The 21,922-nt window shown below is 45.6% G+C and overlaps 1 protein-coding gene across 5 annotated transcripts in view; it reads left to right on the forward strand.

The window, feature by feature from the left end:
* LOC126253204 (inositol polyphosphate-5-phosphatase A) overlaps nucleotides 1–21,922 on the forward strand; it is a 373,218-nt gene that overhangs the window by 176,285 nt on the left and 175,011 nt on the right. For all 5 annotated transcript variants that reach the window (XM_049954379.1, XM_049954380.1, XM_049954376.1 and 2 more), the window contains one exon: nucleotides 19,480–19,569. In XM_049954379.1, coding sequence (XP_049810336.1) covers nucleotides 19,480–19,569 — 90 coding nt within the window. The remainder of the gene's footprint in view (nucleotides 1–19,479; nucleotides 19,570–21,922) is intronic.

The following is a 21,922-nucleotide window of genomic DNA, read 5'->3' on the forward strand; positions in this document are numbered from 1 at the left end:
CCACTCAAATTTACTTTGCAGGCCTAAGTTTAGTGTTAACACATATCAACTATGTGTTAAGATTGTGAAACCACTGGCAGAGAAAACGTGGCAGTCATCACAGTTGCAGTGCACCATATGGGCAGATGATAAACTGATAAATCAGCACCCGTTTCTGCCAGGAACTGTAGCTTCGTTGTATACTGTCTTGTGAACAGTCAACAACTGCCATCTGAAGAGCCAGTGGCCAGCATCAATTGAGTCCCTGTCGAGTTTGCCTTCTTGCATGGTGGACTGGAGTTTTGCATCTCGGAGCCAAACTGTCAGTGGTACCAGAAGACTTTCTGATGAGGGTGAGTGGCTCCATTTTCCCAGGGGAGGGGTGGTGGCTACAGGATTACTGACTGGTACTCTTGAGTTCACAAGGCAGCAACTTGAGCTGTGAGCTCTGTGATCTGCACTTGCAAAGCGGTGGTGATATTTGCCTGAGGCTGTGAGCAAACTGTGTCAACGCATGCAGATGGATACATTTTCGCTGTGTGGTCCACAGTTTGCACAAGCACGTAAATATAACCTGGTCATGCTGTTAATTATTTCTGTGTGTTAAAAGTGGCAGGCACAGTAATCAGTTACTCTACAGGATTTCTTCATTAACAGCGTTGCTTGCTAAAATTCACAGGCGGCGTAGAAGCTTCAATGGCATGCAGTTTCTTAGCTCTTTTGTGCGGAGTAGCTTCTCAGATTTCCTTGTCCTGGATTGCAGGAGACGAGTAATCAGGGTGTTCTTGATAGTTGTGTAGAGAAAAGTGCTGGGTGGTGACACCAAAATGTCTTGCACTTCTGTGGCCATATGATTGTTGAGCACTGCAACAATGTAATGATACTTCGTATAACCTGCAGTTTCGTGCACTAGCACAAATTGGCTTTCTAGCTGTGCAAAACACTGGACAGGATTGTGTTGCCAAAACAATAGCGGTTTTACCATCACACGATTGAGTATTGTGCCTTTAGGCACATGTGCAGTTGGTAGCATTGTTTGACATCATGGAGTTGTGGTGATAAGGACTCAAAACATGTATGACGTGATTGATGTGGATGGTGCTTACTTAGCATGATGTGTCACGATAGTAGTTGTCAGTGACTGTCTGATATCATGTCTGTGTCACCAGTTGTGGGCCCAATAAATGAATGCTTTGATTTGTACCACATCCCTAAAGGTTCTCTTTCATAATGGGATGGACAAAACATAAATGAATGAAATTGTGCACAACAATGCGGAAATAATAGATTGCTACTGACCACACAGGTGGTGTTGAGTTGCAGACAGGTTCAGCAAAAAGGAATGGTAGAAGTATTTCAGTCAGTCTTTATTCAGAAGTAAAAACCTCTCACACATTCATGCAACTCACACATCATCACCACTGTTTCCGGACACTGAGGCGTAGGTCTTCTTCTAGCATTGTTTTTCACTTGACAACAGTCTATCCTTTTCATATTATTGTTATTCCTTCCTGGACTTTCCATTTTTTGAACTTGTATGTGAGCAGACATTTATTAACACATTTGTTTTACTGGAAAATTTGATGATGATAACAAGAGGACCAAAAGAAGTTGCATAGGTGAATGAACAGAATAAATGTGTTTCACCAGTTGAGGATATAAAAGAAATGAAACAATATACATTTGGTAGGGTAGTGTTGTCGTACATTATCTGTAAGAAGTGCAGAAAACAATATAATTATCATGGAAGGAATATGTGCAGATGAATATAACTGTAAATGTTACTTCAGCATGTCCAAGTTTATTTTATTTTATTAATTGTGAGAATGGACATTATTTGCAGTACTTTTTTTTTTTTTTTGTAGCTCGTGATATATAGATACAGTTTGCTTTAGCATTTATTATTTACTGACTGCTTCACATGACAAATTTTGGCAGTGTACTGTCATTTGTCCTATTCTTATTTTGCGTTGTGATGGCATTTCCACATCACAATATCAGAGGTCATTAAAAGTACATATTTCTAATATTTAGCAGAGTGTATGCTGTGATGAACATATGTCACAAGTTAAAGTTGTGAGCTGCACTTGAACTGGGATTCTTCCCCCATTACGAAGGTGGTACACAGTAAGATGTTCTGTGTATCAAAGTATGACTCATTTACCATTTCAAAGCTTCATCTTGCCACCAATTATGGGAAGTACGGAGAAGCACTAGTGGCAAGCTGAAAATTTAAAAGACATGCTCTGAAGATGCAAGTTCAAGTCCCGACTGAGCATGGTTTCAACTTGTCGCTGTTGCTCATTTACAGTTAATTTTGGTTACTGTTTGAGAGCATAATGTTTTTATTCTGGATGATAATTGTAGCATTCTGTACATAAGTTAACAAACTTTACTTAGTAATACATCTATTATTTACACATACTGGACACACAACTACAAGCAAAAGTAAAAAGCATTCTACAAATGTTTCTGTTTAATGCTGTGTTTATTGTCTTTCAAACTCGGTGCACTGCACAGCATTTTAACACTGAATCTGTGACTTACAGAATTTTTTGAATGATGCTCTGTTTCTCAGTTTGCATCCCACCATTATTTATAGAAGTATTAATTGGAGTTTTCATATCATCAAACTAATGTTATGGTTTTTGCTAATTTTAGGTAGGAGCTTTATATCACTATCTGTGCTTGTCAGTGGATAGCATGTTTGTTTGATGTTTGTGGCAATTACTGACTGCATGGCTGTTCAGTTGATACACATGAAGATGCTGTGTACATTGTGTGAAAACGTTCTCCCCGTGTAACCTATTTACCAGGTTTTGAGAGTAATGTATGATGCACATGTCTGTTTCTGTGTCCTCTTTGTGTCTTCCTTTGTGTAGCCTTTTAATGTGGAGAGGTTGTTATGTTATGGTTGTTGCATGTATTTACAGTCTACTGATGGTGTTTTCCTACATAAGATACGGCAGTTGTTTTTTTATAGTATTATTACAGTGTTTTCTTATGAAGCTGACTTGTGTATTTCTCCCAGTAATCATTAGCAGTTGCTATTTATGTAATCATGTGGTGATGAATGTCAGGAGGTGTTGCAAATGGCTGTTTATGTAGTTGTTGATATTTATTTTATTTATTTATTTATTTGTCCTCTTCAAGCTCAACAGTCTAATGCTTGTTTCACTTTCATGCTCTGCAGTAAATAGAATGTTTTTGTTTGTCTTACTGACTTTGTTAGCAATAGTGTCATAAATTTTCTTGTCAACTTCCAGAAGTAAATTGGCACCAACATTCATCTTGGAGTAAATACTGTTATTCATGGAGGGCTGTGCACTAGTTACTTTGCTTGCTGTGCTTCATATCACTACAAGATCTTTATTTTGCCTGTATGTCATATTGTAAAATGTTAAATACTTGTAACTTAACATTAATTGTAATTGGTGTTATACCCATACAATTTCTACTTTATGAACTCAGCTTGCGACCAAGGCCTTCGTGCTCTCAGGATCAAGGCACTGCAAGTACGTTGATTATCAAAACTGTGATCATTCCTCATATTTGTAAGAAGTTGAAACTTTGTGCAGGACTTGGTCTCAAACTTGGAAACCATGCCTTGCGTATTAGTGAACCATGCCTTTCGTATGCAGTGAGCAGCCTATGCCACATCTCATTTACTTCTCCCTAATGAGGAACTGGTTAAGCTTAATTACAATTGCATAACCTGTATTGCCTTTTGAATTTACTTTAGGTCTTTTGAAGCATGCTATTGTTTGAATCCATGATGATACCTCAATTCTGATGCACTCAGGTTCATGATGTTCCACATACATTGGACAGCCAGAACAGTGTGATCATTCTACATTTTGTGACAAGTCAAGACAATGTGCTGAGCTAGGACTTTAACCCAGAAGCCTTGATTTTCAGGTGCAAAGTATGACCACTTACGCTGTCTCTCCTCACATCAAGAGCTATTCAGTTTCGACTTGTCCCATGTTTCTCTTGTTGGTTCAACACTGCACAGATACTCTTCCATTAAGCTGCTGGACTAGCATCTCATGGAAAAAGGAAATTGCTGAGAGACTTAACCACAGCCTCAAGATTGTTGCTAACATAATGTTTTTGCAAATCTCTGTGATAGAGCAGTATCCAAATCCAGGAGCCTTCTTTTTGTGCACGGTATGCTATCAGGTATTCTTTGCTGTTCTATTTTGCCCATAGGTTCTAGTCCAGGAATATAGCATGAAGTTAAAACTGTGACTCTGTCTGTGAGGTCTGTACACATAGCGTAATTCGTAGTGCAGTGCCCGGGGGTAACTTACAAAAAGCAAAACTATGATTTCAGATCATTGTTCCTCTATCATGTGAATCAGTTTATGTGTGTCTAACAGAGGATATGTGATTATAATAGAGGGAAACATTCCATGTGGGAAAAATATATCTAAAAACAAAGATGATGTGACTTACCAAACGAGAGCGCTGGCATGTAGATAGACACACAAACATACACACAAAATTCAAGCTTTCGCAACCAACGGTTGCTTCATCAGGAAAGAGGGAAGGAGAGGGAAAGACGAAAGGATGTGGGTTTTAAGGGAGATGGTAGGGAGTCATTCCAATACCGGGAGCGGAAAGACTTGACGTACCAAAATGTATCTCCATGTGGAGATATTGGAAAAAATGTGTAATTTTCTTGACTTTGCAACAGTGCCAAATGGTGTAAGCATGCCATCTGCAGATAATAATTACAGAGTACGTGAGCCTTGTCAAATATACACTTGCTGCCATTTATGGTGTTTGTTACAAATAGGTGAATGATTGTCGAACCACAAGACATTAGGCATCCATAACATCCTCCAAGATAGTGGAAGTCGGAGGCTTATCTGCTCTGTAAAGCAGAGTAGTCACTGTCAGTCTGTAACACTTCTAAAAATGGAGTAAGATGCCAGAGGAAGGCAAAATAATTCTACAATTTGAGGATCCCTAGCAACTGACACATGTACCCTTGTTGACCCCAGCACCCTAATTAGTCGAAGCTGTAGTGGGCGTGTGGAACATCGTAACTTGACTGGGAACAGTGGAAATGACTTGTTTTATTAAATGAATCATGCTTCATGTTACAGCACATTGATAATCGTGCTGCTATACCAGCCACCAACAGAATGCCTTTTTGACATCTGTACCACAGGACACACATATTCTACTAATAAGAATATTATTGTAAGGAGAAATTTTGTGTGAGGTTTCCTGAGAAATGTTGTTTTAGAAAGTCCCATTGACTGTGCCAAAATTATTACTAAAAATTTACTTCTGTGTAAGGCTGATGTCTTTCCTATTCAGTATGGCTCTTGTCTATACAAGATAGCAAGAACATTGCTTCAGCAGTTTGATGAGCATGTTAATGAATTCCAATTGACTTGTTGGCATCCACATTTGGTAACTATTAAGCCTGTTGTATGGTGTGAGATGTTGCCAAGTACTAGCTCAGACTTCACAAGCCATTTTCTGTTCTTGTAATCTACAATCATTGTCTGACCTCTGTGTTGGCAGGTTGTACCATATACTAAGGACTTGGGCAGCACAAAATGAATGTAGCATGCTTTGTGTGTCAGGAGGGATCCATACACTAACACAGTGCTGTTCATGATGTTCTGACTGGCCATTGTAAATACAGAAATGCATTTTTCCTTCGTGTTCAAAACTCTCACAGCCACTAGTTAATCAAAAGGTGCAGATGTGTGAATATCATACTGGTGTAATGTAGAAGATAAGTAGCAGCTGCAGGTTGCTAATACACTCTTTGCTAATTTAATTTTTAATGTAATGTGAAGTGAAAAAACAAAAATTGAATATTGACAGAAAACTCTTTATGTTTACCAGGTAACAGCAAGCCACACCTCAGCAAAAATTGACCAAAACTCATAGTTTTTTAAATTAGTAGTTTCTTATTATTTGCTGAAAGTGAAGCACTGGCATTAAAACATGGGACTGTTTAATAATTAAGTAGCAAAGTCACTTAGGTTGCTGAGTTGGGGGAGGGGGGGGGGGTGACAGAGGTGCACCATGCAAGGATGGCAGGAAAATAACCATTAAGTAGCATGAACTTTTTACATGCACTCACCATTGTCATTTTACTTGTACTTATGTTGATGGTCTAACCTTTCCTTATTCTTTAACTGATCAAACATGCACGCGATCACATCAAAGAAAGCAGGTTTTTCAAATTCTGTGCCACTTGGGGTAGCCGTGCTGTCTGAGGCGCCTCGCCATTGTTCGCGCGGGTCTCTGCATCAGAGGTTCAAGTCGTCCCTTGGTGTGTGTGTGTGTGTGTGTGTGTGTGTGTGTGTGTGTGTGTGTGTGTGTGTGTGTGTGGCAGCCTGCACAATGTAGTCACAAGCTTTTTCCAACTACAACCAATTTCTTTGCCATATGATTTATATCCATGTCACTGATCTCACTGTAAACTTCTGTTTATTTCCTACTATTTGTAAGATGTTCACCAGAGAACAAGATAATACTGAGAGGACCAACTTCGTTACCATCTGATGTACTTTCCACTACTCTACATCAGGTTGATAACTAAATTGTTAGTAAAGCTGCATAGCCATAGACAGTTTTTCCCCAGCAGATAGAGCTTAACACTTTATTCTTGATGGGGAAAAATCATCAGCCATATTCAGAGGAAGTGTTATAAGATATTTTTGTGTGCTGTATTATAAGATCTGCGAAAGAAATGGGAAGATTACAAAAAGTAATTAGTTGTTGAAAAATTATTTTAATAGGTTATAACATACAAATTTAATGCACAATAATAATTATGAGATATTGTAGAAATTACATCCTGTAACCCCTTAAGCTGCTCTTCAATTCATTCTTTATTGTGATGGATAATGGTCTTTGACAAAAACCAGTCACACAATGAAGAATGAATCAAACAGCAGCTTTTGGTAGTATAAGATGTCATTTTTACAATTTTTTAAAGGTTGTGCAACACATTCGACAAAAAAAAATACACACAATAAAAGAAAATTATTTTCCTTAACCCAAATATCTGCCACCATGTTAAGGGATTGTTTAAGTCTGATCGGGAAATGTAGCATGACCTTTCGCAGCAAGGTGATATTGCAGGTTGTTCACAGTATGTTGTTTGAGAGCTTGGATTGTTGCTGGTGCATCAGATGGGAACACACTTTTCGTTAGGCACTCCCATTAAAAAAGGTTGTAGATAGTTACATAAAAATGAGCATGGGACCAAGGTATAACCATGTTGTGAGAAAAAGGCTCTCATTGAGAATCTTGTATTGTTCCTTATAGCCCCAACTTGTTGGAAAATATGAGATAATTCATTGCAAAAAGGGCAGGTTGTGATGTGAGAAAATTATGAATCAATTCAAGGTATTGCTTACCATTAACAAATGCTGTATATGCTGTATTACCATCCTCATTTTTGTGTGTGTGTGTGTGTGTGTGTGTGTGTGTGTGTGTGCGTGTGTGTGCGTGTGTGTGCGCGTGTGCGCGCGTATGTTAGGGTGGGTGGGTGGGGAGGGGTGGGGGGGGAGGAATGGCAGTCCGTTATATCGTTTGTGGAACACACTATAGCTTTCTGAACATGTAGAGGCTCCTCCTGAAGTAAATGAGGATTTTTACCTATTCAGTACCTGAACCTTTGTGTATTAACAAAACTAGAGAAATTGAAGTTCCTGGTACTGCTAAGTGCTGTTTCAGAGCCAGGCCTGAAGATGAGCTGCAGCACAGATTGAAATTGGTTGTTGGTAAATAAAAAATTGTCATTGAAATGGTGTTTGTTTATTTATTATTCTAACAATTACCTATTGAACAGCTGCAATATTTTCAGGGCTCCAAACAGTTCAAATACCCCAACATCATTTTTTAATCAGTTCAGTTCAGTCAAGGTTGCTTTTCCATATTTGACAAACATTATCTGATGGATCAGTTTGGTTTCACACTGTGTTAAAATGGCATTGAAAGACAGATTGTGTTTTCACCAGACTTTCAAAACTGTGAAAATATGTTTGTACTGGGTAGCACGTTTTCACTTGATTAACAATCCATTGGAATGGTACAGTAAGCTGCGTAAGTGGTGGGATCCACTAACCTTCATCCTCACCACCTCGCTACTTTTTCTCCCTGGTGCCTAAAATATTCCCATATAAATGATATGGTGTACAGTGTTTGAAGACCTGTGATGCAGTTTATGGATGGAACTGTTGTGTGCAAGGAAAGCTGCATGCCAGATAATTAAAGAAAAAGGCAGGAATACATGGGGGAGATCAACACTAGACATAAATACCTGCAGTTGACCCTCAGCAGAAATAAATGTAATTTGTAGTTAGATATAGAGACGGTGATCTATCAGGTTTTCTCATTATGACTGATTAATAGTAAGCTATTGGTTGTTGTTGTTGTGAGTTGTTTTTATTTTCTGCACAATATTTTGACAACTGGCTCAGCCATCACCTTCAATTGCTGCAAATTTTTCTGTTATTTGTACCCGTTGCCTGCACCCCATCCAGAATGTGAAATGTTGTTGGTCTTACATTGCTTTCTTTAGCCAAGTTTGATTCCCAGTGTCCATTATACCCTTCGATACCTTTTTCAGAGCTCTCACTGGTATTCTGTGTAAAATAATTCTCTCAACATTTTCAAACTCTAACGGATGTGATGGCCAGCAGGATTTTGATATACTGAATGCTGGACCACAGGCATTGTTTAAATTGAACCCTCTGTCCTTGTTCATTAAATTTTCTTACAAATTATGTCTTTGTTTCTATTGACTCCTTAACTATATTCTCCCAGAAACATCGTGTTTGGACCACGATGCTCGTCTCATCTATTCATTTCACAATATTTTCCGAGGCAGAGCTTGGCTACAGCTGATTTGCTTGGTTGTTTTAGTCATGTGTTGCTCATGTTCCTTGCATCTATCCATAGCTGTTCTGATAGTCTGCCCTATGTTACACATGCTTGAATGCAATACACACCTGAATTTCGGAGACGTAGATGCTCTTTAACATTACAAAGAACACATTTTATTTTAGTTGAAGGGAGCAAAATACACTGGATGCCAAGAGTCTGTAGAGTCTACTGCTCTTTCTAGATACTAAGCTGTCATAAGGGAGATAAGCAATTTTTGACTCCTCTTTCTTAGCTGTTGTCGATTGTGACTGCATCACCTCTTCAATTTGATGGTTTGAGTACCCATTCCTTCAGAATTCATAGGTGTCACAGTTCTTCATTGAGGCTCTCCTTGTCTGAAAGTGTTGGAGCTCTATGGACCAATGTCTTCAGCACCAAATTTCTTTGTAATAAATGATGATGGCTCAAGACATGGACATAGAAATAAGTGTGCATATGTTTTCTATATACTCTGAGATCCCGGGATCTTTCCCTTCTTCTCTTAACTAACACGGTGAAGAAAGATAGCTGGCGCTCTTTCTCAAGTTCTGTCATGAATTTGGTATTATGATGGGTAGAGGTTAAATGTTCCAGGAACTCTTCACACTTTTCCACTCCAAGTGACCACGCCACACACATTGTCCATGTGCTGATAGAAACATGTTGGTTTCAACTTGGTGGATTCTAGTTCCTTCATTTCAGAGTGTGCTTTGTGAGGTTAAGGACAATCTAGATTTGTATGACAGTCCATGTGATTGTGGCACATATCACATGGGGGCAGACTGTCAGAACAGTTGAGGAGAGACACAAGGAACAACAGAAACAAACCCAACTAAAGCAACCAAGCCAATCAGCTGTTGCCGGGCACTGCTTTGAATATAACTGTGAAATGAAATATGATGAAACCAGCACCATGGTGCAAATATGAAGGTTCTGGATTGGCATAATTAAGGAGTTGATCGAAATAAAGTTGTCAGAAAATCTAATAAACAGATACAGAGGTTTCAGTTTACAAAATGTTTGTGGTCCGGCCCTTAATTTATTGATTATTAATTATTATCCCATACATCAGAGAGAGAATTATGTTACACAAAAAATTAGTGCAAGCTGTGAAAAACAAGAGCATCAAAGAGTGCAGTGGATTCGGGATTAAAAATACAATGGCAGCGTGAGACAGACAGTAGTTCGGAGTGGCTGGAATCCAGACAGAGAGTACACATAACAGTAAAACACGCAGCAGCTAAAGAAGATGGCAGGATTGGTTGTTGGAATATTTTGCATATAATGGAGGCAGAAACTCGACATAACACTCGGAAGAGCATTATTAAGATAGAGACAGACTTGTTATTGTTCAATTGCACAATTGGTGATCAATCACTGGGAAATGTAACAACCATAAATATCTAGGAGTATGCATCCAGAGTGAACTGATGTGGAATAAGCACATAATATTTCTTACAGGAATGCAGCTACCTGATTGAGATTTATTGGAAGAATCCTAGAAAAATCTAATTCATCCAGAAAAGCAGTGGTTCACAAAACACTTCTTCGACTAATTGTCGATTGTTGCTTATCAGTCTGGGGTGTTTACAATGTGTGATCAATTGGAAGAAATTGAAATGATGCAATTGAAAATATTCAAAGAAGAATGGGATCTTTCATCAAAGATTTATTCTGTTATTGAGCATCATGGAGGTGCTCAGGAAACTCTCATGGTGTAGATCATAAGAGAGACTCAGTACATTACAGAGATATTTACTTATTGTATTCAGAGTCTATTTTCTGAGAAGAATTCAGTCTCGTATATTACTTCATTCTGTATACATCTCACAAAATGGGCATAAAGGGAATATCAGATAAATCAGAGCTCATAATAGACCTTTATCGAATGTCATTCTTATGTGTGCCATTCGAAAATTGTTCTAGAAAAGCGGAGGGGAAGTGATAATGGTAACAAAAAATACTCTCTGCTAAACTTCATATGGTAGCTTGGAGCATACAGGTTACTGGTAGTACATAATATGAGGGTGCTCCAGCAGTAAGGTTCCCAAAGGGCTCCAGCTGCATGGGAAGGTGCTAAGTGAAATCTGTCAACACTTCTGTGCTCTTCGGTTCCCCCACTCTTGATTCCACTCAGCCTCGCTTCGCTGCACAATTCTGTATTGTCTTAGCAGCCATTTGCAATGGAGGTGCCCATTGCTGATCCCGTCAAGAGCGAGATTCATTCTGTGATCCAGTTTTTGCACATGAAAGGGGCTCCACCCATGGTTATTCATCGTGAGTTACACAAGTGTAAAGCGACAAGTGTATGTCAGTTCAACACGTCCCAAATTGGTGCAGGGACATTAGTGCCAGTTGGAATGAAGTCCATATTTGCATAATGTGCAGCAACTGCACAGTGCATTCATACGTATCGCCTGCCCTTCCCATTACCCCTCCATGATGATGAACGGAGTGGAAGACTTTCAGTTCAACACGTCCCAAATTGGTGCAGGGACATTAGTGCCAGTTGGAATGAAGTCCATATTTGCATAATGTGCAGCAACTGCACAGTGCATTCATACGTATCGCCTGCCCTTCCCATTACCCCTCCATGATGAAGAACGGAGTGGAAGACTTTCAGTTTCGGACACAGTTATTGAGATGGTCCAACGCAAAGTGCTTCAAAATACAGGGATCACCATCCATTGCTCAGATTCCTGGAAGTACTTACCATACAGTTGAAAGAGCTTTGATGGAAAAACTGGGAATCATAAGTGTTGTGCTCAATGGGTACCAAGTATGTTGGCAGCAAAACACAAGGAGACGTGCCTTCACTGTGCTCGCCTATTTCTTCAAAAGTGTCAAGAAGGTAAGGAAGGATTGCTGTACTCCATTGTTATGGAAGTTGAAACGTAGGTGCTTCATTTCACTCCCAGAATGAAACAAACATCCAAACAATGGCATCACTCAGGTCACCAGTTGCAAAGAAGTTCAAACAAACTCCTTCTGCAAAGTCATGGCAACTGTGTTTTGGGGTTATAAGGGGACACTGGTGCTAGATTTCATGGAACCTGGGACAATAATCAGCTCGGACGGTTATTGTGAAACACTACAAAAACTCGGGCAAGCTATTCAGAACTGCTGAAGAGTACAATTTATAACGCTGCTTTACGATAACGACTGACCTCACGTTTCCTGCCAAACCCATGAACTTTTGACAAACTGTGGTTGGACAGTTGCGCCTCACCTGCCTTACAGTCCGGACCTCATTCCTAGTGATTGTCACTTGTTCCCCAAGTTAAAGGAACACTTAGGTGGCCAATGCTTCTGTACCAATGGTGAATTAAAAAAAAGACGTGAAATGCTTCTTCAACGGGTTGGCAGCAGAGTTCAGCAACATGAGGATCCAGAAACTGGAGCACCATCTGCAAAAATGCATAGAAAAAGATGGCACTTATGTGGAAAAACAGAGCTAAGTTTTGTCTTTCCAACATTGTAAACTTCTGTGGAAATAAGCAATGTTGTCTATTTGTAAAAAAGAAATGGATCCTTACTTCTGGATCAACTCTCATACTTTGCTTGCTTCCTTGTATATTTGATTTAGGTTCTTTCTACCTACACCCATTGGGTCAGAACTCCACAAGTTTGAGCTTTCTCTACAGTATGTGAATAGTTCCTGGTGCTCACATTGCTTCACTTTACACTGACTACTCTTTTTTGTTGTCTGCGTTATTTCCACCCCCAGTACACGCAACAAGATGTTGCAGTGTTAATAAACTGCACTTTTATTCATGTGGATGGTAGCCTAACTCCATACAGTCATCCAGATTGACTTTTTTCCATATTTTCTCTAAATTACTTAAGGCAACTGCCAGGATGGTTCCCTTGATAGGGCATAGCAGGATTCCTTCCCATGGTTCTCCAATTCCAGCCTTTATGCCATCTCTAATGACTTCGTTATCAAAGTGATGTTAAACCCTTATCTTCCTTTTTCGATTGGCAGTACTCATTTCCATGTCTTTTCCCTATCCTTCACAAACCCTCTTCCCTCTCTCTTAAATTTGATGTATTCTCCCTCCCTCCCTCCTGCCACTTCCCACCCTCCCTCCCTACTGCCACTTCCCTCCCTCCCTACTGCCACTTCTCTCCCTCCCTCCTGCCACTTCCCTCCCTCCCTCCACTCCACCTACCTCCCTCCCTAACTCCACCTACCTCCCTCACTCCACCTACCTCCCTCACTCCACCTACCTCCCACACTCCACCTACCTCCCTCACTCCACCTACCTCCCTCACTCCACCTACCTCCCTCACTCCACCTACCTCCCTCACTCCACCTACCTCCCTCACTCCACCTACCTCCCTCACTCCACCTACCTCCCTCACTCCACCTACCTCCCTCACTCCACCTACCTCCCTCACTCCGCCTACCTCCCTCACTCCGCCTACCTCCCTCACTCCGCCTACCTCCCTCACTCCGCCTGCCTCCCTCACTCCGCCTGCCTCCCTCACTCCGCCTGCCTCCCTCCCTCACTCCGCCTGCCTCCCTCCCTCACTCCGCCTGCCTCCCTCCCTCACTCCGCCTGCCTCCCTCCCTCACTCCGCCTGCCTCCCTCCCTCACTCCGCCTGCCTCCCTCCCTCACTCCGCCTGCCTCCCTCCCTCACTCCGCCTGCCTCCCTCCCTCACTCCGCCTGCCTCCCTCCCTCACTCCGCCTGCCTCCCTCCCTCACTCCGCCTGCCTCCCTCCCTCACTCCGCCTGCCTCCCTCCCTCACTCCGCCTGCCTCCCTCCCTCACTCCGCCTGCCTCCCTCCCTCACTCCGCCTGCCTCCCTCCCTCACTCCGCCTGCCTCCCTCCCTCACTCCGCCTGCCTCCCTCCCTCACTCCGCCTGCCTCCCTCCCTCACTCCGCCTGCCTCCCTCCCTCACTCCGCCTGCCTCCCTCCCTCACTCCGCCTGCCTCCCTCCCTCACTCCGCCTGCCTCCCTCCCTCACTCCGCCTGCCTCCCTCCCTCACTCCGCCTGCCTCCCTCCCTCACTCCGCCTGCCTCCCTCCCTCACTCCGCCTGCCTCCCTCCCTCACTCCGCCTGCCTCCCTCCCTCACTCCGCCTGCCTCCCTCCCTCACTCCGCCTGCCTCCCTCCCTCACTCCGCCTGCCTCCCTCCCTCACTCCGCCTGCCTCCCTCCCTCACTCCGCCTGCCTCCCTCCCTCACTCCGCCTGCCTCCCTCCCTCACTCCGCCTGCCTCCCTCCCTCACTCCGCCTGCCTCCCTCCCTCACTCCGCCTGCCTCCCTCCCTCACTCCGCCTGCCTCCCTCCCTCACTCCGCCTGCCTCCCTCCCTCACTCCGCCTGCCTCCCTCCCTCACTCCGCCTGCCTCCCTCCCTCACTCCGCCTGCCTCCCTCCCTCACTCCGCCTGCCTCCCTCCCTCACTCCGCCTGCCTCCCTCCCTCACTCCGCCTGCCTCCCTCCCTCACTCCGCCTGCCTCCCTCCCTCACTCCGCCTGCCTCCCTCCCTCACTCCGCCTGCCTCCCTCCCTCACTCCGCCTGCCTCCCTCCCTCACTCCGCCTGCCTCCCTCCCTCACTCCGCCTGCCTCCCTCCCTCACTCCGCCTGCCTCCCTCCCTCACTCCGCCTGCCTCCCTCCCTCACTCCGCCTGCCTCCCTCCCTCACTCCGCCTCCCTCCCTCCCTCCGTCCCTCCGCCTCCCTCCCTCCCTCCGTCCCTCCGCCTCCCTCCCTCCCTCCGTCCCTCCGCCTCCCTCCCTCCCTCCGTCCCTCCGCCTCCCTCCCTCCCTCCCTCCCTCCCTCCCTCCCTCCCTCCCTCCCTCCGCCTCCCTCCCTCCCTCCCTCCGCCTCCCTCCCTCCGCCTCCCTCCCTCCGCCTCCCTCCCTCCCTCCCTCCGCCTCCCTCCCTCCCTCCCTCCGCCTCCCTCCGCCTCCCTCCCTCCCTCCCTCCGCCTCCCTCCGCCTCCCTCCCTCCCTCCGCCTCCCTCCCTCCCTCCGCCTCCCTCCCTCCCTCCGCCTCCCTCCCTCCCTCCCTCCGCCTCCCTCCCTCCCTCCCTCCGCCTCCCTCCCTCCCTCCGCCTCCCTCCCTCCGCCTCCCTCCCTCCGCCTCCCTCCCTCCCTCCGCCTCCCTCCCTCCCTCCGCCTCCCTCCCTCCCTCCGCCTCCCTCCCTCCCTCCCTCCGCCTCCCTCCCTCCCTCCCTCCGCCTCCCTCCCTCCCTCCGCCTCCCTCCCTCCGCCACCCTCCGCCTGCCTCCCTCCGCCTCCCTCCGCCTGCCTCCCTCCGCCTCCCTCCGCCTGCCTCCCTCCGCCTCCCTCCGCCTGCCTCCCTCCGCCTCCCTCCCTCCCTCCGCCTCCCTCCCTCCGCCTGCCTCCCTCCCTCCCTCTGCCTCCCTCTCTCCCTCTGCCTCCCTCCCTCCCTCCGCCTCCCTCCCTCCCTCTGCCTCCCTCCCTCTGCCTCCCTCCCTCCCTCTGCCTCCCTCCCTCCCTCCCTCCGCCTCCCTCCCTCCCTCTGCCTCCCTCCGCCTGCCTCCCTCCCTCCCTCTGCCTCCCTCTGCCTGCCTCCCTCCCTCCCTCTGCCTCCCTCCGCCTGCCTCCCTCCCTCCCTCTGCCTCCCTCCGCCTGCCTCCCTCCCTCCCTCTGCCTCCCTCCCTCCCTCTGCCTCCCTCCCTCCCTCTGCCTCCCTCCCTCCCTCTGCCTCCCTCCCTCCCTCTGCCTCCCTCCCTCCCTCTGCCTCCCTCCCTCCCTCTGCCTCCCTCCCTCCCTCTGCCTCCCTCCCTCCCTCTGCCTCCCTCCGCCTGCCTCCCTCCCTCCCTCTGCCTCCCTCCGCCTGCCTCCCTCCCTCCCTCTGCCTCCCTCCGCCTGCCTCCCTCCCTCCCTCTGCCTCCCTCCGCCTGCCTCCCTCCCTCCCTCTGCCTCCCTCCCTCCCTCTGCCTCCCTCCCTCCCTCTGCCTCCCTCCCTCCCTCTGCCTCCCTCCGCCTGCCTCCCTCCCTCCCTCTGCCTCCCTCCGCCTGCCTCCCTCCCTCCCTCTGCCTCCCTCTGCCTCCCTCCCTCCCTCTGCCTCCCTCCGCCTGCCTCCCTCCCTCCGCCTCCCCCCGCCTGCCTCCCTCCCCCCGCCTGCCTCCCTCCCTCCGCCTCCCCCCACCTGCCTCCCTCCCTCCCCCCGCCTGCCTCCCTCCCTCCCCCCGCCTGCCTCCCTCCCTCCCCCCGCCTGCCTCCCTCCCTCCCCCCGCCTGCCTCCCTCCCTCCCTCCCTCCCCCCGCCTGCCTCCCTCCCTCCCCCCGCCTCCCTCCCTCCCTCCCTCCCCCCGCCTGCCTCCCTCCCTCCCCCCGCCTGCCTCCCTCCCTCCCCCCGCCTGCCTCCCTACCTCCCCCCGCCTGCCTCCCTACCTCCCCCCGCCTGCCTCCCTACCTCCCCCCGCCTGCCTCCCTCCCTCCCTCCCCCCGCCTGCCTCCCTCCCTCCCTCCCTCCCCCCGCCTGCCTCCCTCCCTCCCTCCCTCCCCCCGCCTGCCTCCCTCCCTCCCTCCCCCCGCCTGCCTCCCTCCCTCCCTCCCCCCGCCTGCCTCCCTCCCTCCCTCCCCCCGCCTGCCTCCCTCCCTCCCTCCCCCCGCCTGCCTCCCTCCCTCCCTCCCCCCGCCTGCCTCCCTCCCTCCCTCCCCCCGCCTGCCTCCCTCCCTCCCTCCCCCCGCCTGCCTCCCTCCCTCCCCCCGCCTGCCTCCCTCCCTCCCTCCCCCTACCTCCCCCCGCGCCCCCGCCTACCTCCCTCCCTCCCCCCGCCTACCTCCCTCCCTCCCCCCGCCTACCTCCCTCCCTCCCCCCGCCTACCTCCCTCCCTCCCCCCGCCTACCTCCCTCCCTCCCCCCGCCTACCTCCCTCCCTCCCCCCGCCTACCTCCCTCCCTCCCCCCGCCTACCTCCCTCCCTCCCCCGCCTACCTCCCTCCCTCCCCCCGCCTACCTCCCTCCCGCCCCCCGCCTACCTCCCCCGACCCCCTACCTCCCCCCGACCCCCCTACCCCCCTCGCCCCCCTACCTCCCCTCCCCGCCTCCCTACCTCCCACCCCCCCGCCACGCTACCCCCTACCTCCCTCCGTCCGTCCGCCTCCCTCCCTCTGCCCCCACATACACAAACATTTTTTGCCTTTGTTTTACTTTTTTCTCTGTTGCTGCTTATCTTGGTATCATCTGCAGTATTTTAATAGTTCAGTGTGGCCTGTTAACTGCCTCCTGACTGAGCGAGGTGGCGCAGTGGTTAGCACACTGGACTCGCATTCGGTAGGAGATGGTTAAATCTACATCCGGCCATCCTGATTTAGGTTCTCTGTGATTTCCCTAAATTGCTCCAGGCAAGTGCTGGGATGGTTCCTTTGAAAGGGCATGGCCAACTTCCTTCCCCATCCTTCCCTAATCCGATGAGACCGATGACCTTGCTGTATGGTCGTCGTGTTCCCCCCCCCCCCTCCAAACCCAACCCAACCCAACCAAACCGCCTTCTGACTCAGATTTTCAAACCTCCTTTGTTGTTGGCAGTTAATTATTGATTTTTCTTCTCAAAGGACAATAGTTTTGTCTCGGGAGCTTCTGCTACACCTTCAAAAATTCTAAAATTTTTATTTCCTGGTCAAACCAAAGAATTCAGATTTTGACAGCTACTGCTTATACCTCAACTCTAAGGCTTTGTGACTTCCATACGTAATCCCTATATACTTCATTTCCTACGGCCTACATATTTAGTATACAATGGTTTGTGTATCCACTGCCTCCAGGTAAGTAGAATCTTTTTTATTGTTATTTGGACGTATTTTCATATTGGAGATTGAATCACCTGTTTTAAGTACTGAAATAAAAGCTGGTAAGATTTCATGGTATCAGAAGTAATGCAAAAAATGGTACTGAGCAAGACATTATGATACAATCGAATTGTGAGTGAATATTACATGTAGCTACAGTTTCATATGTTACAGGTGCATGCATGTTGTTGATTACAAGCAATTCATGTTGAGAAGTACTGACTTTCATCCGGCAGAGCTCATTTTGGTGAGATTTTCAAAATTTGTGTTGTTCACAACTGAACAGTCACTACGTTTCGTAGACACCTAAGCTGAAATACTGGTGGTGGTACATGAATTTTCATCCCTGCACATATCTGCTGTGGCTAGTGATTGGCTCATAAGTCTGCTATATATCCAAAAATTGTTGTAAAATTGAAACTTTGGTTTTATTGCTACTTTTCATGAGTTTGTTCTTACCTTATCAACTGGTGTTTTTGCATGAAGGTGTATTGTCACTGTTAGGTTAAGGTATTTAATAATATCATATCATCTCCAGTCACTGTAGTGACCTATTAATGTCATTAAATACTCTTATCTTTGTCCATGCTCTAACTCTGTTTTGAATGATGTGTAACACGATCTTGGTGTAAAAGAATACACAATCTCTTAGCAAGTACTTTCTACACATTGCATTTTAAAATGGCATTCTCATATCTGCTGCTGAATTTCCGTAATGATTGTTTTTGGCAGCATTGGAAGACAGCTATCTAGCAGGTGTCTGATTCCAAACCATACTGTCAGATGACTTTCAGTAGTCTTTCTTAATGGTCAAGAAAAAAGACTAAGCAAAGCTATAACAACATGGGGAACATGGCAGGGTTAGTAAAAACCTCAGCTTGCTGGAATTTCACCAGTAGACAAAAATATGCTTACATCGTACTTAAGTCATGTTGATGCAACTATTCTCAGCAAACTTTTAAAGTAGATAACCATTCTACGGTCACAAACCATTTTGTTGACTGGTGCATTAATGTTTCTGTCCTGTACCTGAAGTCAGTTGCTGGAAACTTTTTTTCTCTGTTTTGTATGAAGAACATTTGTGTCCAGATGTGGAAATCAATAGGGAATAAGTCGTAAGCACTTTCTTTTCTTTCGAGTCTGACATTATTATCCTGGAAAGAATGGTTGTCTATTCATGCATATTCCCATAGTCTGAAAGGATCCTTCTCTCTTTTTAAGGACCAAGACATTTGCAAGAACCTTTTGATAAAATTGACACAAAAAGACTCCAGAGTAATAGTTTTTATCAAGAATGTAGAGAGGATGAAATATTTCATAAATGAAATCCAGATATTTGCTATATCAGGGTGTTGTATTGAGGACATTGTCTTTATCTTTTTTGGTGGTAGTAAATTGCAGTGCTTCCATTGCTTTTTAAACACTGTTCAGATAGTGATGTGCAATAATAAATTTATGCTTCATTTACATAGTAATTAGCAGTGCATAAAAATTAGTTGTATTACTTTGTAAATGATTCAGTAAACTACGAATGAGATGTAAACGGAGTAGGCCGTAAACAGTAGCCGTGTTCACAAATTGTAAATGACTAAAGAAGCCACAGCTGTTTTTGGATGTTCATGGTGCACAGTGCCTTCACAGCTTTGCTTTATAAATTCTACCAATTAAATCTTAAGTTATTTTTAATAAACAGTTAACCAAATTTTTAGTATGTAATTGAAAATATTTCTTTTCTTTTGATGTGCTTCAAATGAAATCTGTCACATGTTTGACATATTATCTTTAGTGTGACTAAAACTTATTTTATGTTGTTTGCAGAAACTAGCAGAGGGTTTGAGTCCAGTTCGTCTTCAAAGCAATAAGAATGCTGATCTCACTAAACTGCAGTACCGGGATGGTGCAAGTCAGGTTAGTTGGAAGACATGAGTGTATGCTACTGGTTTTTAGGTTTTTGCTCATTTACGACTTTCCTTCCTCCCTATCCCACGCTGTGTTTCGGAAGGACACCAGGATTTGGTGGAGGGGGAGTACTGCAGGAAGTAGCTCCTGGTAAGAGGACAAGTTTCGTTTGGTTCATTTAGCAATTTTACTGAAATGTGGCTGTTGTTTGAAATGGATCACTTTTTCTAAAATTCCTCTTCTTCCCAAAACTCTGTACATTTTTTTCTTACTAAAATAATCAGTCATTTGACTATCCACTACATGGCATTGAAGAAGTCTATGCCCTTTTCAATTTACAAGATGGAAGCAACTGGAGAAATACTTATAAAATCTTCTGATTTCTCAACAGACAACTCTTAATTAGGAGAAGAATGGTAGTTTGAAAACACTAAGAGACAAAAACTCAGATGAGACCAGGAGGGAAAAGCTGACCGAAATCGCTGCTCAAGCGAAAAAGTAGGACAAAATTAAGTGAAAGCAAATGATTTAAGAAGGTTTGTGTGGGAGAGAATGCTGTTATATATAGAGTGATATTCATAAGATACTAATCATTACCATACAAGGTTATTAGTCTGTGATCATCTATTCTCATAGGATATTTGACAAATATTATAGAAAAAGTGTTTGCAGTCTTGGCTGTCACCTTGCTCCTGTAGGCTTGACAAGTGGAAGTGAACAGATAGGTCAGTATTAGTACTGAATATAAAATCCAACTGAAACACACATTTATGAACTGAGAGTAGGGAATCAGTTTTAAAGCATAGTAGGTATATTACAGAGATTGACAAGGTGTAGAAGCAGGTGTCGGAAACTGCTTCAAATGGTAGGCTTTCACTGGAAGGCAAGAGTTGTAGTTACACCATATAAGTTGATAAATCAGTTGCAGTTCATCATCATCATCATTTAAGACTGATTATGCCTTTCTGCATTCAGTCTGGAGCATAGCCCCCTTATAAAATTCCTCCATGATCCCCTATTCAGTGCTAACATTGGTGCCTCTTCTGATGTTAAACCTATTACTTCAAAATCATTCTTAACCGAATCCAGGTACCTTCTCCTTGGTCTGCCCCGACTCCTCCTACCCTCTACTGCTGAACCCATGAGTCTCTTGGGTTACCTTGCTTCTCCCATGCGTGTAACATGACCCCACCATCTAAGCCTGTTCGCCCTGACTGCTACATCTATAGAGTTCATTCCCAGTTTTTCGTTGATTTCCTCATTGTGGACACCCTCCTGCCATTGTTCCCATCTACTAGTACCTGCAATCATCCTAGCTACTTTCATATCCGTAACCTCAACCTTGTTGATAAGGTAACGTGAATCCACCCAGCTTTCGCTCCCATACAACAAAGTTGGTCGAAAGATGGAACGGTGCACAGATAACTTAGTCTTGGTACTGACTTACTTCTTGCAGAAGAGAGTAGATCGTAGCTGAGCGCTCACTGCATTAGCTTTGCTACACCTCGCTTCCAGTTCTTTCACTATGTTGCCATCCTGTGAGAATATGCATCCTAAGTACTTGAAACCGTCCACCTGTTCTAACTTTGTTCCTCCTATTTGGCACTCAATCCGTTTATATTTCTTTCCCACTGACATTACTTTCGTTCTGGAGATGCTAATCTTCATGCCATAGTCCTTTCATTTCTGATCTAGCTCTGAAATATTACTTTGCAAACTTTCAATCAAATCTGCCATCACAACTAAGTCATCCGCATATGCAAGACTGCTTATTTTATGTTCACATATCTTAATCTCACCCAGCCAGTCTATTGTTTTCAACATATGATCCATAAATAATATGAACAACAGTGGAGACAGGTTGCAGCCTTGTCTTACCCCTGAAACTACTCTGAACCATGAACTCAATTTACCGTCAACTCTAACTGCTGCCTGACTATCCATGTAAAGACCTTTAATTGCTTGCAAAAGTTTGCCTCCTATTCCATAATCTCGTAGAACAGACAATAACTTCCTCCTAGGAACCCGGTCATATGCCTTTTCTAGATCTATAAAGCATAGATACAATTCCCTGTTCCACTCATAACATTTCTCCATTATTTGCCGTAAGCTAAAGATCTGGTCCTGACAACCTCTAAGATGCCTAAACCCACACTGATTTTCATCCAGTTGGTCCACTAGTAATACTCGCACTTTCCTTTCAACAATACCTGAGAAGATTTTACCAACAACGCTGATTAAAGAGATACCTCTGTAGTTGTTACTATCTTTTCTGTTTCCATGTTTAAAGATTGGTGTGATTACTGCTTTTGTCCAGTCTGAGGTGGAACCTGTCCCGACTCCCAGGCCATTTCAATTATCC

Source organism: Schistocerca nitens, chromosome 4 (assembly GCF_023898315.1).
Source record: "Schistocerca nitens isolate TAMUIC-IGC-003100 chromosome 4, iqSchNite1.1, whole genome shotgun sequence".
Taxonomy (NCBI): domain Eukaryota; kingdom Metazoa; phylum Arthropoda; class Insecta; order Orthoptera; family Acrididae; genus Schistocerca; species Schistocerca nitens.